The following is a 17017-nucleotide window of genomic DNA, read 5'->3' as shown; positions in this document are numbered from 1 at the left end:
CGAGGTGATTTCAGTATTTACTTGGAACAGTATACTTGAATGCTTTTTTGTTTTTCTGTATGCAGTACCTGTAATAAATATATTGTAGATCATATTGAGGAGATCACCTCATCTCATCTTCTACTACTGCGGGGGTTGCTGGAGCCTATCCCAACTGTCACACAGACCATTCGCACTCACGTTCACACCTAGGGTCAATTTAGGGTCACCAATTAACCTAACGAGCATGTCTTTGGAGGTGGGAGGAAACCAGAGTACCTGAGAGAACATGCAAACTCCAGAAAGGCCCAAGCTGGGGGATGATCAGGTTTAAAAATCAACATCAATCTGCTTTGGCAAAAAGAAATCCTCTCATGCGGGGTCAATACCTCTGATAGATACTGTTTTTATTCCCTTACTGTGTGCTTTGTTCCTTATAAAGGTCTTAATTTCCCAAATCTGACTAAGAACGAGGACTTGTTAAAAGCTACAGATGCCTGAATAAATGGCTTCTACTGCTTTTAAGCCAGAAAAGCCCACAGGTTCCAGTGTGAAAGTACCTGCTGATTCACTAATGCAGATATCTCCAGCTATCTAAAGAGCATCAAGGCTGTGTGGCTCTCCAGTGGACAGAGGTCAGCCTGCTCACGCGAACTCAGCTATTGACGGCTAAAGGACCTCTGAGAGAAAAGTGCAACCAGCCTTGAATCATATGCTGATGCACTGAGGTCAGTATTTGTATTTGATGGAGCCAGTGATGAAAGCTGGGAAAAGAGAAATGACACGGTTGTGCCTTGCACTAGTGGCCTTGAGGAACTAGTCTTCATGCGTTTCAAATGCGCCTTTTGAGTTTTATGTTGCTGACAACAAACAGCATTAAACCGGCCTGACGATTCTTGCGCTGTCTCCTCTTGAGACATCCATTCCATCAACATTTGCTTGTAAATAAGTGATGCTCTCAGAATTTCAGAGAAGAAAATAGACAAAAAGCAGATCATTTGAAGATCATATAAACACAGAACCAATGAACTAGTGGAAACACAAAAGATGGAGCGTGATAATAGAGAATGACTGGAAGAAAGATACAGGAATGACGGAACAAGAAGAAGAAAAAGAGGATGAAAAGACAAATTTAGGTGAAGGAATGTGAGGAGGAAAACAATGAAAACTGCACGAATGTAAACCAAAACAGCTGACTTCAGGGAACTTCAGAGAACTGATTCCAAGGCTAAATTGAACATTTAACAGTTGCTTTGCAATTTTAATTGAAAACACTTCAAGGTTGCCTTCTTGCTTGTAGTATGTTATACACAGTTGGTTAAGTCTTTGCAGTTTTTGTGTCAAAAGAAAATTACATTAACTGTCAATAGGAAATGGGAAATAAACAGTGATCTCTATTGTGCTATAATGTGTTTATAATGTGTTTTACCATCCAATCCGTCCGACATCTATGGATGGGTTACCCGATTTACCCCTTTCCTCTAGAGAGTTCTGTCATTTTTAGGGATTTGATCAAATCATCATTTTTGTGGGTTTAGGCATCAGAGAAGAACATTTGGAAGAACAAATATTTGAGAAGTAATAAGTCTAGGTCTCTATCCCAACAGTGTTCTCAGATTTAGTGGGTTTTCCTCTAAAATAAATTTCTTGCATCTCTCTACCTTCTCAGGCGTTCTCCTGGTGGCCCGAGCTGATGGCTGAGCACGCTGAGACCTTCCTGTCTCTCTACAGGGCAGACATGGACTCTGTTCTGCAGCAGCAGCCTGTTGACTCTTGGAACAGCTTCCCACTATTTCAGCTCCTAAACAACTTCCTGCGAACTGACCGTGAGTCTGACATTTTCCTTTTAGATAGACCCTTATATACATTTATTTGATCATAGCTCATTTTTGTCTTGTCCACTGTGTCAGTCATGTGTTTACACCTGAAAGTTGCACAGTTAAATCACAGTGTGACCAGTTAAGAGCTATGGGGACGTGCTACCACTGTTTTATCACATCTTCTCTCCAGAACGATCCTATCTAGGACTTTATGTTCAAAAACAATTGCTTCTCTAACATCTTGGCCATCACCGCCTTCGAAAGAGAGCTGAATAATGCCATCACACAAACAATGCCTATCTGAGGACATATATTATCATATCAATAGCACCACCAAACGGCAGTGTTCAAGATTTCATTATATCAAATACTCAAGATCAAAACTATAAGGTGACAGTAATAAAAAACACAGTGCAAGACTAACAGCATGAACGGCGCACGCCCAATGCACAGCAATAACCACACACAATGTGCCACAGCCAAGCAGCTCCACAGACGGGTAAATACATGAGGTTGTCTACAGAGGAAATTGCATTCATCAAATGGAAACTGTGACATTTCATTGGGGACAAGCATGAATTTGTATTAACTTAAAAACGTATAAAAGCGTATAATCCTCCCATGCACCGCAGCCCCCTAATGCAAAGACGCCACTGGTCCTGTGGTTTCTGGCAACACAGTGTTGTTAGTGGGGGCCTTTGGGTCTTATGGGTTGAGGGGAGGGGCATCTGTGGATAATTCCATGGACACTTGATCAGTTTGGGATCTAGTGAATTTGAGTTTTCCCAGGGATATGGGCGGCGCCATCTTGCAACTTTGGAGCCAGAACCTGTACAGTGCAGTCAAAGAGTGGAGCCACAAGGAAATGTTGGCTCATACATTGCACTTATTTTTAAGCTTTACTGAATGGTTTGCATGGCAACTGGTGGTCACTTATAAATTCTTTTAGATGAACACTCTTTGTATTAAATTATATTAATTGTTTCACCAGTTACCATTTAACAACAAAACATTTATGAGTCTTGGCATATACAAAAGAAACAAAACAGAGCAAAAGACAATGAAATAGAAAGTGAAAGCTAAGTCCAAAGCCTTCATCTGACAGAAATGTTTATGAAAAACTTCTCCTTTTGTTTTTTCATAGATAATTTAGCTGGATCTCATTGATTAGGTTTTTGTTCAGCACTATTGTATTAGTTTGAAGTCCCAGAATTACCATTAAAGTATCCAAACAAACTGAGTCAATAAATGTCTCCACTAAAAAGGTAAAAAAAAAAAAAAAAAAAATTGTTATTGTATGTATGCAATGATCTTCATGTAAACAAGTGTTAACAAAATAACAGTAATGTTGTTGTTGTTGTACACAATAAATATGAAAATACACAGTATCTCCAGTAAGTTGTGCAATGTCTGTGAAAGGACAACCAAAATGAATGTCCACATGCAATATATCCACAATAAATCTGAAAGTATGGTAAAATTGTGCACAGGCTATAGTAAGCACAGCTATAAATACAATAGTGAATATAAACAGTGCATGTGTAAGGGGGTTGTATACAGTTTGTTTGAGGGGGCAGTTGTGTGCCATCTGTTTTATGATTGCAGTTAGTTGAGGCTAGAGGTACTTGGTGGTGTCTGGCCTGTCTGGTAGATTGCATTAAATGAGAGAAGTTGGACCTAAGCTAATCGGATAGTGCTGATGAGATCCATATCAAGTAGGGCCAATTTTGGTGTAGGCGTGGGAATTTGATAAATACATCACACTGAATAGCAAATTTTGTGCACCATGTAATCACCATTTGGTTCTTGTGATTAGAGAAAAGTTTAAAAGCTTTTTATAATTTACATTATTTCCAACCAGCACCTAGAATCTGGTTTCATACACTGGGCTCCAGCTTCGCTAACTGTCTACTCCAATTACCTGTTGTTGATCATTTTCACACACACACACACACACACATATCCATATATATGTGTATAAAGACCGTTTACTATAGTGTTGCTACTAAGAGAGCTAATTAACACTGGTCACGCCAGAGAAAACAAGGCATCATACAAGAGAAGGTTAATGGCACCTTTTTACGCCGTAGAAGAAATGTAATTATCACAAGCGTCCAGTCAAAGGACAATATTTTCTTCAGTCTGCTCATCTTGAGATGGCTGCCAAAAATATGAACACAGTGTTTCCTGTCTCACTTTAGTATCATTATTTTTTTTCTCCTACTTATTTAGGAGGTGAACAGTGAGCCTACTACGTAAATTATGACAAACCTTTATTGCAGCAGTCCAATAAAGGTAGAAAATGCTGTATGTAGTTTTGGCAGGTTAAGCACAACCCTATGTTAGTTCTATTTTTTTTTTTTTTTTTTCGTGTAAAAAGTGATTTATTTTGAATCCGTTTCCTTTTTTATCAGTCAACATGACGCCCAAAACCCACAGTTGACACATTAGGGGTTATACGCAGGACTTGTTGGCCCCTTATAAAATATTAAGCCAAGACGATCACTGGTTCAGGCCAGGAAATAGTCTTACCCAGGTTATCTGTTTCCTCGTTTTTCCAAGTTAAGTTAACTGGCTGCTGGCTCTACAGAGAAGAATTATCAATCTTCCACTAGGCACAGAAGTATACCTCCAATTTTGAGTTGTAAAACCACAATGTTTATGCCAAATAAGTGCAACTTTTTTCGTGATTTAATATTAAAGAACTTGGCAGGAAAAATTAGAGCCTTCACCTAAAGAAATGTTCATCGGAAAAAGGTACAATTTGTACTGTACAAGAGCTATACTTCTGGGATCAAAATTGATTGCACAAGTGTACATGATATTGTGTGTCAGTGACAGTCCACAGCGAGGAAGGCAAAGCCTCAGATAGTTGGGTGAGAAACGAGCAGGCTAGTCTCCCAGGACTTCATTAGTTTTAATTCCTCTCGCTCTGCTCCGTCATGATTAACACTAGCCTTTTTGTCCTCCGGAGAGTAAAACCTACCTCGCTCACAACTGCTCGTCTTCACATGCTGCAAAGCAAGTGAGCATTTAAGATATCTATACGACAACTGAGACATAATACACTTGAACTTGAAAATACTCATTGAAATATAGTCACCTGAGCTCAGCTGATTGGCAGGTACTACCAAGGCATTGCTGTCTAAAAGATACTGTAAATAATTGTGTGATTTAGAGAAGTCAAATGTCTTTGTCTATTAAAGCCTTTTTTCCCTTTTTCTCTTCATCATCTGACTGGGACAGAACTAAAACTAATCTCTTTCTTCTCATATTGGACATAATTATCAGAGGGAAGACCTTGGTTGTGTAGTCAAAATTATGATTTCTGCTCTTTCTCTGTTTTGTCACCATCTATTGCCTCATTATGTTCCAATTCGAGTCGGCTAATGTTATGACACTTGGAATAATTATGGTATGAACAGAGGATGGTAATTAGAAAGAATATAAGATATGCAACGCAAAAAAAAAAGAATCCTCAGCTTTTCACATAATGAAACACTGAGCTTTTTGTTCCCAACAGTGCCCTTGGGCTGTCTATCTGCCTGCCTGTCTGTTACTGTATTTGAGGTACTTTGGCATCAGCCATGTTAAATAACGCCTTGTATCTCGCCAAATTTCTGTTGGCCCAAAGACAAAGCCTTGCAGGCGACAGAGGGCTTGAAAAGAGAAAACAATGAGCCGAGATTTTCCTCCAACAGTCAAATAGAATCTTAACAATGAGATGCAGTTTATCAGAGAAGAAAATATTACAACAATCTGAAATACAGCGGTGCAATGTTGATGTTTATCACACTTTAATTGAAGCCCCCCCCCCCCCCCCCCCCCCCCACACACACACACACACATGCATTCCCGCATGCACACACACAACGTTCAGACCTTGACGCGTTAAAAAGCACATTACAAAAATAAGTGGGTGTCCAAAAACAGTTTCATTATTCCTGAAGTCATGTTGTTTGTTGCTGTGTGGATATGTTCCAGAAAATGGTTCACTATTCATAAATACACAAAACATTTTCTCTCTCTGTCTCTCTCTATTTTTTTTTTTTTTTATCAATGTCAGTAAAGATTGACAGAAATTTCCCTTGACCTCATCTTTCATTTCTTCTTGTACTGGAAAGCATTTGTTGTGTTGAATGTACTATGTAAGTAAAAATAAATACAATAACAGATGTAAGTGCCATGCCTGAAATGATTTCATGTTTTTTTCTTCTGGCTTTCTGGACAACTAAAATTAGAGCCAAACATTTCTAGATTATGACAATGTCTAGGCTCGCAAAAGAGCAATTAAAGGATTTAATGCCCTTGAAGTCCAAACAGATATTTTTAATTCATATGGAAACAGAATGTTTACATTAAAAGTCCATTAAATATGCACTATTACATTCCTTTGTACATTGTTTTGAGATAAGAAATGTACCATTGCACCATTGCTGGAGAAGCACTGTTTGGTTCTAAATCCAAAATAGTACTAACAGTTTTACCCATTTCTCAAAAAAGTACTGTAGATTCTAGTCCATTTATGCATCCAAAGCTGAAGACTTCACATCTCACCACATATAAACAAGATTATGGAGAATTACCATTCTTAAGCTATAGGGAAAGATTGTGTGTTGTTTCCTCATAAAAATCTGAAAAGTTTTCTAAAGTGACCTTGTTCTGCTGACCCCACCCCAACAGCTCACCTTTGCAATGGGATCTTTCACAAGCACCTGCAGGACCTGTTTGTCCCTCTAGTGGTGCGGTACATTGACCTCATGGAGTCGTCCATTGCCCAGTCCATCCACCGTGGCTTCGAGCAGGAGACCTGGCAGTCCGTCAAGTAAGGTTTACCCGTTGTCATTGCAAGCAAATGATCAATTGTGATAAAGAAAGCTTAAGCAGCTTAAACAAACCTTCATACTTTTCCGTGGGCTTTATAACCCCTAATAATGAGTTTACGTAAATAAAAGAATGAAAATAACACATTATAAATCAGATTTTATCAATCATATTTGAGCAACACATTTTCCAGTGATGAGTTGATTGTGTTAATGAATATTTACAAAATATTTCACAAATAGTCGTCATCTGATGTAATTCTTCTTGGGCCCTGTACACGAAACCAGCTCTGTTATTTTTAAACAAATGTACTGCTGCACAGGGCAGCAGGGGCACATCAGGAGGTAGTTTTGAATTTATTACACACTGCACTCTTTGACAAAAAGCACCCAATGTGAAGGAAAAATTAATTTAGTAATACAAAGTGAATTTTCCATCTTTTATTGTCATCTACTGGTCAACAATTACTACAGGCTGAACAAACGGCTGCAACTATATTCTTCTTCTTCTTCTTCTTCTCCTTCTTGTGTGTGTATGCTCTGCTAAAGAATGCCCATGGTTACGGTCACTTTTTTTTCTTCTCTTTCTCTTTGTTATCCTTTAAACTTTTTTCTTTGGCACCGTTGATCAACCTTGCCGTGGACTCTGACCCGGCAGGTCGTTAACTAACAATCTAGCCAGCGTTCCTCTTCCCAAAGTCCCCAGCCTGCCCCTCACATTGCCGCAGATGCCCAACTTCTCAACGCCCGCCTGGATGGGGCCACTGTGTGAAAACACGTATGTATGACAGGGGGTGGATGCCTATGAGGCTCTGAATTAGAGGTCCTCACAAGGACTGACAATATGTCACTAAAAAGACCCATCGAATAATCTTATACTTACACTGTATTGCCAAAAATATTTGCTCACCCATCCAAATTACAGAATTCAGGTGTTCCGATCATTTCTGTGGCCACAGGTGTATAAATAAAGCATCTAGGCAGAAGCATTCCAGTCAACTGTCAGTGATTTTATAACAAGGTAGAAGCCATCAGGAATGGTAGCAACTCAGCCACAAAGTTGCAAGTCACTTGAAATGACAATGCACAGAGGTCACTAGCTTTATGCAGAGTCAATCACTCCAGACCTCCAAACTTCAAGTGTTCTCCAGATTAGCTCAAGAACAGTGTCCAGAGAGCTTCATGGAATGAGTTTCCATGAAGCAGCTGCATCCAAGTCATACATGTTGCATTATACCAAGCGCAATGCAACATGTTGGATGCAGTGGTGCAAAGCACAGCCACTGGACTCTAGTGCGGTGGAGACGTTCTCTGTGATGAATCACGCGTCTCCATCTGGCAATCTGATGGACTGATCTGGGTTTGGCAGTTGCCAGAATAATGATACTTGTCTGACCGCATTGTGCCAAGTGTGAAGTTTGGTGGAGGGGGATTATAGTGTGGGGTTGTTTTTCAGGAGCTGGGCTTGGCCCTTTGGTTGCAGTGAAAGGAACTGTGAATGCTTCACGATACCAAGAGATTGTGGATAATGCTCCCAACTTTGTGGGAACAGTTTGGGGATGAACCCCTTTCCTGTTCCAACATGACTACACACCAGTGCACAAAGCAAGGTCCATAAAGACATGGATAAGAGAGTTTGGTGTGGAAGAACTGGACTAGCCTGCACAGAGTCCTGACCTCACCTCGACAGAACACCTTTGGGATGAATTAGATGAAGACTTGGAGCCAGGCCTCCTTCAACATCAGTGTCTGACCTCACAAATGTGCTTCTGGAATAATGGTCAAAAATTCCCATAAACACACTTTGTGCAAAGACTTCCCAGAAGAATTAAAGCTGTTATAGCTGCAAAGGGTGGGCTGACTTCATATTAAACACTGTGGATTAAGAATGGAATGTCACTTAAGTTCATATACGTGTAAAGGCAGGTGAGCAAATGCCTTTGGCAACATAGTGTACAACCAGAATAGGTCTGAACCCAGACAGACGAAAGGAAACATTTGATCTGTGCTGTTTGCAAGTGACCTTACTTTTAGTTTCTGGCCTTGATCGGCACGAAAAAAAACCCAACACACCTGGCCTTTTTTCAAGAGTTTTTCAAGCTGTATACACAAAGGAGCCATTCCATAAACGTGTCTAATGCTGATGGAAATATTAATACATTAACATGCTAATGGTCATCATTGTATGTGTTTCACTGTATGTACACAATGTGTACAACTGCAAGAATATAATGTAAAAAAAAAAAAAAATGTGGCAGCACATTCAAGTCAGTAATGCTGCATTGTCATTGATGGACTAAAGGCACTGCTTACTGCACTCACTGTAAAATCGCTGAAGGACTGTAAAGTCTCGTCACGAAGCACAGGGTTAATGTGAAAATGTTTAAAGTAGCTGGAAACTGTAGACAGAAGACTTGGATCAGCTCAGGTCAAGGTATGAGGTTTGGATGGAGACCTGTAGTCTGGATTGTCATCTGATTGTCCTGCATGCTCAGCAGTGGCATCACAACTTTGTTTCTGTTCAGTTTGTGTGCATGTTTGTCAAGGTGTTGCCATTGCTAAAATTAATTATAACAAGGAATCTACTCCAGCCACAACCGCATTGATTCGTTTTTGCTTTTTACCCAACTGCATGCCCCCTATTACAATTTATTATTCTTCTGTAAAAGTAATGCATCCTGTTCCTGGTCTCTGAAAGTGAACTCAAAGGCATCATTTTCCACTGAATGAGCCATGCTCAGCATGAGAGGGAGTTTTGTGGATTTAAATTGTTTCTGTGACACTGTGGCTCCTTTTTCAGCAGGGTGTCGCCTGCATTTGTCATTCCTCAGAGACTTGTTGGTGAAGATTTTGCGATTTGCCATGTGTCACAGTCTTTGCTGTGCTGTGCTGTGCTGTGTGCATGCCACTATGCGATGATTGTCAATGTAATAATTACACAGCACCTCAATTTTCTGTTCCAGCTTGCAAGGAATAAATCTACCTGACATCTTGTAAGTTGAACGATATTTTGAAAGTCAAATAAAACCCGCCTGCTCCTCTTCACCTTGTAAAATCCCAATAAACAGTATATGAAGTATTAAGTATATATAAATGTTATCACATCACCGAAGGCTCATATACACATAAATGAGGTACAAAACGTTAATGACAATAATAATCGATTCAAGCGAGAAATTAATAGCTTAGATTAAACCTGAAATATACCTGCAAAAGTGAGTTTTGACCTAAAAATCTGGTTCATCTAAGCTTAGGTGTTGGAGCCTTGACTGAAAACACAGAAGAAGGTCGTGGTAGTCACAGAAAATATCTCCTATTCATGAAGCTTTCTGAAATATGCTCAGTATTTAGCTTTCTCAGATTCCTTGTTTGCTAAATGCCAATTATCAATTAGTAGGCACTTGATCGCTAATGGGCATTAAGCTTAAACGTAATGTAGATGTATTCAAATTATTATAGATAGATCTATAAGATCCACCCTGAACTCTGCATAACGTAATTTGCTTTACTCTGCTCTGAATGGTGCAGGTTGGCTTCCTCTATTTTGCCCATTTCTGTTTGGCCTGCTACCGGTCGACTCGAGTTTGTGTGTCAGATTTGACCAAAGCTAACCTCCTTAAAATTCTGTGCTGGATGTGTTCAATACACCCCCCTTCTTACCTTCCTCACCCCGTCCTTGTTAAAACATTTTGAAAGCCACTAAAACTATTATAATGCGATAACTCAGTCGTGAGTAACAGACTGCTTAACCTCATGAACAGTGTGTGTATAGGCTTGTTTGTATTGAGCTGAACTTGGCAGCTTGGACTACCAACATACTGAACAGACTACTGAACTAAAGACAGAGTGAGTCCATCCTGGGCTGTGTGAACTGTTGACTTACTGTTGTGCATTTGAATGGTGCACTATAAATTAGTTCTTTTCTTTGTCTTATACAGCCACTCATACATCTTTTGCTTCTGGATAGCTGAACAGAAACATCGTGGGCTTTGGAAGCATATGATAGCCTTTCAGCACAACTAAATGTTAATCAATTAAATTCAAAGTTGATTGGGAGCTTAATCAACAGTGTAAATAATTATTGGTTGAAGTTGCACAGTAGATTTAGCTGTGATATCAGTCCCATCAGTGTGGCTTCCCAGAAACACTTCTTTGTAGTTCATGTGTCTGTCAGCCAGTTTCAGAGTGAGCTGAACTATCAGCATTGGTGGCCATGTTGGGGGAGGGGGGTGAGAGGGTCTCAAGAGGCTGGTCGAGGGTGTGTTTCTTAAAAAGGCTTCTCATTCTGACTCCCCCAGCCTTTCCCACAAAACAGACCACACTGTTCCTCTACCTCACTTCACTTGGCCCTCCTCAATCCATGAAAAAAAGAGAGAGAAAAAAAAAGCTGGCACTTCATTAGTGAGCACAGACGGGCGAGTGGGATCGTCCTGTTCCCCAGGGAGCGGGGCAGAGCGCGCTCAGAGAAGAGCACCACTAATTAGACATGAGGGGGATAGCCACTGAGCGTTTAATTGCACCACGGACTCAGTCCAAAGCATTTATTCCTGTGCGCCACTTGTTAAGGTAACAGTCTTTTAAAGGCAAAGTGAGAAAAGTGAGGGAGTGAGTGGCGCTTGTTTTAACCCCCTTGTCACCTTCCTCCCTCCTCCCTCATCCTCCCGTGGCTGTCATTCTAGCCGGGCGCTGTACACTTGGATGTCAGAGGCAGCGAGCGTTGCCATGTGTTGCTGTGTAACCTGTGCGCAGGGGAGAAGGCGGGGAGATGTCCATCTGTCTCTGTTTCAGCCTGGTGCTGTGTTTATGGGCTGAAACCACACAGTTCTTCACCTAAACTAACAAAACCTGTTGAAGAACCACACCTGAAGCCGATACATTAGTTGTGTACAAGCGCTCATTGAATTAAAAAGCCATTTGAAGATCTGTTTAATGCAGAGAGATAATCCATCACAGTTCACAAACTATCCATTACATGTGCAAGACACACATTGATATTATGAATTTGATCATTTCTTTCATTACAATTTAAATTTGACATTTTTAGTTAGATAAAATTCAGACCTGTATTTAGAGTAGCACACTTTTAAATATCTATTTTTCACAGGACAGCCTTTAGCCTGTTTAATGCAAGGCTCTATCATGTACAACTGCAGTTTATTTGTAGAGGAACAGAGCACTGACGAGGATTCACTTGCATAAGAAAACCAGGTAAAGATGAAATTAGATACATAGTTTGTCAATATATGGTATATGAAAATAAATGAAAATGTAGCCTCAAAACATAGAAAACAGATTAATATATTTGCCTAAAATTAGGTTAATGTAACCTAACATTACATGCACACAAAAACATTCCATGTAAGGAGACTGAGAATTTTTGCTTTCTGGGCAAAGTTTATCGCCAAAAAACGTGTGGAAGGGAATATAGTTGCAGTGGAACACTGTATTTGGAGTATAAATTCTAATACATCTCCTTTATTTCTGCAACATTCCAGGAAAGGTGGCATTGCAAAGGGTTTCCCAATTTTCAGATTTTTTTTTTTTTTTTTTTTTTTTAAACATCTCCTAGCAGCTCTGAAAAACTGGTTTACACAGGTTTGTGTAACAGTTTGTTGTTTATTTCAGTTAACCACACTCTGCATTTTCCCTGCAGCAATGGCTCAGCCACATCTGAAGATTTGTTCTGGAAGCTAGATGCTCTGCAGATGTTCGTGCTCGACCTGCACTGGCCAGAGCCCGAGTTTGCCAAACATCTGGAGCAAAGACTCAAACTGATGGCCAGCGACATGATGGAGGCTTGTGTTAAGAGGTCAGAATGAGGTGTCACCACAGTTTGATCAGGATCTCTGGATATACACATTTGTTGGATCTAGTAACAGATACTCACGACTGCTCTTAGCATTTAGTTCAAAACTAAGAAAAATAATATCTATCTTGACACATTTTCCTTTTTGAAAATCCTTAACCTGTTTGTACTAAATAAGAATCCTCTCAAAATGTGTCACCATTTAAACAGTCATTAATGTGTCTTCGTGTTTTGTCCCCCAGAACAAAAACAGCATTTGATGCCAAAATACAGAAAGCAAGTAAGTCGACAGACTTCCGGGTGCCACTGTCAGTGTGCACCATGTTCAACGTGCTGATGGATGCCAAAAAGCAGTGCTCCAAACTCTGCGTGCTGGACAGCGGTCAGGAGGTAAACTAACGTTTCATTCACTCACAAGCATTTCCACTTCAATATTAGAAGATTATAATCTGCCACTGCACACTAACTCTATCCACCCCATTCATTTTACCCCCTATTCAAACAGCAAAAACAAATCTTGGGCGCCTTCTGTAAGAGTGATTAAGATTTTTGAAGTATTTTCTACAATTTGTAAAATGATTTTCTCCACAAGTTAACTTTTTTCAGTGTCATGGACTTGACAGTAGTTAATACTATATTGTATACATTTCTACGATAATAGTAAAAGTAGTAGAAATTTAGCATCAGGCTCCATTCTGTCAGCCCAGTGATGGCCAGTAAACTACTTTGGGTGACTAGCAAACAGGCAACACGCTAGTTATCTAAGAAGATATTTGGTAGGAACAATCTTTGACTGTTTGCCTGGACAACAATTAAAGGTTTATGCATATTCACTTTTTTTTTTTTTTTAATGGATGCCTTTAATTGCAGCAACTTCACAGACATTAAATGATTTGAGGGAATCTCATGATTTTGGTATGACCAACACTTGAACTAGTATCTGCAAATAATCTGCAACAACAGCATAATCTGAACTAGGATCATTTTGAAATTATCTCTACAATGGCACAATATATAGTTTGTTTGTTAAGAATTGTCTGGACATCAGCTGAGACAGATGGATGGATGTATTTTTCAATTAGCATCTCACAACTGCCCATCAGAGACCAATTCGTCACAAAGAGAAAGTGTCGGCTTCCAAAACCCCTTAGCCGTCTTTTATTTCCAGCCTTACACTGAACAGGTCAAGTCAAACTGTCAGATCAGCCACTAAAACATGACGGTTTCCCTCCAAACATCCAGCAGAAGGAGAGTTCAGGAGTATTTGTGTTCACTTGAAACGGCCAAACGCTCGACATGAGCTGTTAAATGGATGACCGTGAAGTCTGTGTGAGGCAGCGGCCTTGACGTCGCTGAGAGCAAAACCCTTGGCCGCCGGCAGTCATGACAGAGAGCTAAGCTTGCTGTTCTCTTAACCTTCAGCATCCTCACTTCTCCAGCTTCCACCAGACCTCTGCTGCTCGAAAACACCTTCTGTCCATTTACTCCTGCTGACACACACTGAACCTTGCCTGGAGAGACACACTGTATACTAGCTCTGTCCATCTAAACAGCAACCACATATGCTGTTACTGCTGCTGTTGGTTCACATGTATATCGTAGTCTTCAAAGCACGTTTAATGCTGTAATGATATATAGTACAATTATGTAATGTGTATAATATACCCTTATTATAGAGCAACAACTCAGAACACATGTTTACTTACACCTATAAGTAACTACATATTTTTGTATATATTTCTTATATTTATATACAGTACATTGATGTGTGTGTTCTTACTATAATTGCCTACTTATTCTTACTTATTCTTATTGCCTACATTGCTCTTTGTTGAACACTTTGAGTAGGAGCTGCTGTAACGAAAAGTAATTTTCCCCTTGAGATTAATAAAGTGATTCTGTTTAGTAAAATGCTGCCCCCTCATATTAAGAACAAATACTTTTCATTAAGTTGTTTTACTTGTGTTGTATTAAATTAACCTGTTTATTTCTTTGCTCATCACCAGCTTCAGCACCACTAGCCAAAGCTAGCTAAAGCCAAAGCAGTATGCCAACTTGGCCTCCACTGTTCTTATTGTGTCTTTCCCCCTCATTAATTTAAACCATCATATTTAGGTATACTGGCATCACAAGGAGGCAACGTGAGCTCACAGGTTATAGCATCTGGAATATACTATACACTGTTCTGATATTTACATGGACGATAATGGAGAACCAAAAGCTTTGAGAAGGAGAAGAAAAAACATCTTAAGTTATGTACAAAAATGTTCTTTCCACTGTAAGAACACATCTCCTTGTGGAAAAATCTTTTTGTGTTTCAGACACAATCAAATTCAAATTATATTTATTTTGGTTTATTGTTTACCAGTAAACTAGATTCTTTACGGTTTCAATATGTACATCAACAAATTAATATTTAGTACTCCTGCCATTAGCACGCAGTAGAGCTCTAATCCTGGCTGATCTTTTGATAATCCACCACAGATTTTCAATGGGGCTCATGTACAGGGACTGAGCTGGCCACTCTAAGACCTGGATACTGCGCTCCTGCAGCCAAGTTCTACTTGTCCTGGATGTGTGGCAAGGGGCATTATCTTGTTGAAACATCTAGTTTAGACCTCGATAGAACAGTGAACATGCAGAAGAGAGCATGTGGGTTTGGAGAATGGCAAAATAGTTCAATGTGTCATCACAGACAGTGAGATGACCAACACCAGCAGCACTCATGCATCCCCAAACTATGATACTGCCTCCACTATGTTTGACAGTAGGTACTGTACATGCTGGAGATAATGCTTCTCCTGGTCTTCTGCACCCTCACATTAGCAGGAGGAAGATAAAGCTAGAAACTGGACTCATCTGTCCACAGAATCTCCTTTCAGTTCTTGACTGTCCAGTTCTTGTCTCCAACGATGCTGGTCTAATCTCTGGTCTCTTGGATCAGGGGCTTCTTGACAGCCTTGTAGGTGAAACACTGGACACTAGTTTGGTTTGACCACTGCTGTTTGACCTCCTGTGATATCATTCAGCGGTTTTCCCTGCACATGTGGATCAGGATTTGGTCATTTCTTGCTAGAGATCTCTGCACTTCCTGGTGATCTGGTGGCAGCTGTACCCTTCCTGGCTGAGAATCTGTATCTCCAGGCATGTTTCCTGGGTTGGGTTCCTTGTTTTAACCATTTTTGACAATGGTTAAATTTGGTAATGGTCTTTTGATAAAAAGCTTGGCCTTCATTAGTGGATCACTGGTACCAAAATGACCCAATAAAGTCTCTCATGTATTTATGGAACCAATCAATTTTAAGTTTTTAATGGCTGTTTTAGGATTTGTTTAGAATTTATTCTGTGGCTGTACTAAAAGAAATTGCACTTGAAGACCTAAGAGTGATTCTTAATGCAATGTTTCACAAATGCATGGGGTGTCTAGTTGAGAGGGACAAACTGATTTCATGTAGTCCATCTACATTTCTACATACAACAGACCTTCGTCTGACAGTGTGGATATAAATATTATATTTCTGAGGATGGACTTCATTCAGCCTCCAAACTCTGTCTGAATAACCTTGATGGTTAAACGGTAATATGAATTTTTGCCCAGAGAATGAAACATTGTCAGGAGTTTTGAAAAGGAGAAAATCTTTAACACCTTGTCTTCTTTCTGCTGGTTTTTACGTTTCATTTTTAAAGCTGACAATGGATGGTATATAACATGATAATGTTGGATTTAACAGCTGAAAGACATGTTACGCAGTCTCACAGTTACTTTCTCTTATTCATCACAAAGAAAGTGTGTAAATGTTTGCTTCAAGGTTAAAAACTGTGAAAGAAATGGAAATAAAAATTGCAGAAGAACTTAAAACATTTGGGAAATAATTACTAAAAAACATGATCATCTCTGGACATAAAGTGATTTTTTTTTTTTAATAAAATTGTTGTCTAGAAACAAAAAATACAAACAGCCCAATCCTTAAATGCATGCCTCAGGTCTTAGACTACCATGAAATATGTTACATTCTCATTTCATTTTTTCGCTGTTTCGGTAACAGAGAATTTAAACTCTAAACAAACATATTGACTCACTGTGATTATGTTCTTTTCTTTATCTTCCCTTTATGTTCTCACCCTGTGTACTCTACATCACTGTTTGAATCCCAGACTGACAAACAATGGGTAAGTACGTCCATCCTCCTCTCATCATCATTTCTTACTGTCACAACCTAATTCAACATTTCCCAATATTAAAACTGTAATTAATTAATTCAAACTTAATTCAGTCATGGAAATAAAAGTTCTTAAATCATCATCAAATGAAGACTTGTTAGGAGTTTTCAGAACAACACACCAAAGTTAATTTTAAGCTTTTTATGTTAGTTTAGTTTTAACATTGAGCTGTTCACTTTGTTGCCCATTCATAATCCTTAAGGGCTTTTATAATATTATATTATCCACATTATAGTCATGCAAATTTCAGTCCTACTTTACTTCTGTTGGGTGTTTTATATTTACAGATAACCCTTTTGATTTATGTTTTGTCACCTTTGTTTGGCACATGCATGTAATAAATATTGTATAGTTAACAGTCAAGATGC

At 39.3% G+C, this 17017-nt stretch overlaps 1 protein-coding gene across 9 annotated transcripts in view; it reads left to right on the top strand.

Moving 5' to 3' along the window:
- The window catches only part of cadps2 (Ca++-dependent secretion activator 2), a 166671-nt gene that overhangs the window by 127621 nt on the left and 22033 nt on the right, over positions 1-17017 (top strand). For 7 of the 9 annotated variants that reach the window (XM_047596395.1, XM_047596394.1, XM_047596399.1 and 4 more), the window contains 7 exons: positions 1649-1805; positions 6483-6624; positions 7281-7400; positions 9586-9615; positions 12276-12431; positions 12671-12818; positions 16584-16598. In XM_047596395.1, the coding sequence (XP_047452351.1) occupies positions 1649-1805; positions 6483-6624; positions 7281-7400; positions 9586-9615; positions 12276-12431; positions 12671-12818; positions 16584-16598 (768 nt within the window). The remainder of the gene's footprint in view (positions 1-1648; positions 1806-6482; positions 6625-7280; positions 7401-9585; positions 9616-12275; positions 12432-12670; positions 12819-16583; positions 16599-17017) is intronic. The other 2 variants (XM_047596401.1, XM_047596400.1) reach the window with 1 other exon arrangement.

This window comes from Mugil cephalus, chromosome 10 (genome assembly GCF_022458985.1).
Source record: "Mugil cephalus isolate CIBA_MC_2020 chromosome 10, CIBA_Mcephalus_1.1, whole genome shotgun sequence".
Lineage (NCBI taxonomy): Eukaryota > Metazoa > Chordata > Actinopteri > Mugiliformes > Mugilidae > Mugil > Mugil cephalus.
The sequence above is the reverse complement of the archived record's forward strand: the minus strand, read 5'-3'. Positions and strand labels throughout refer to the sequence as shown.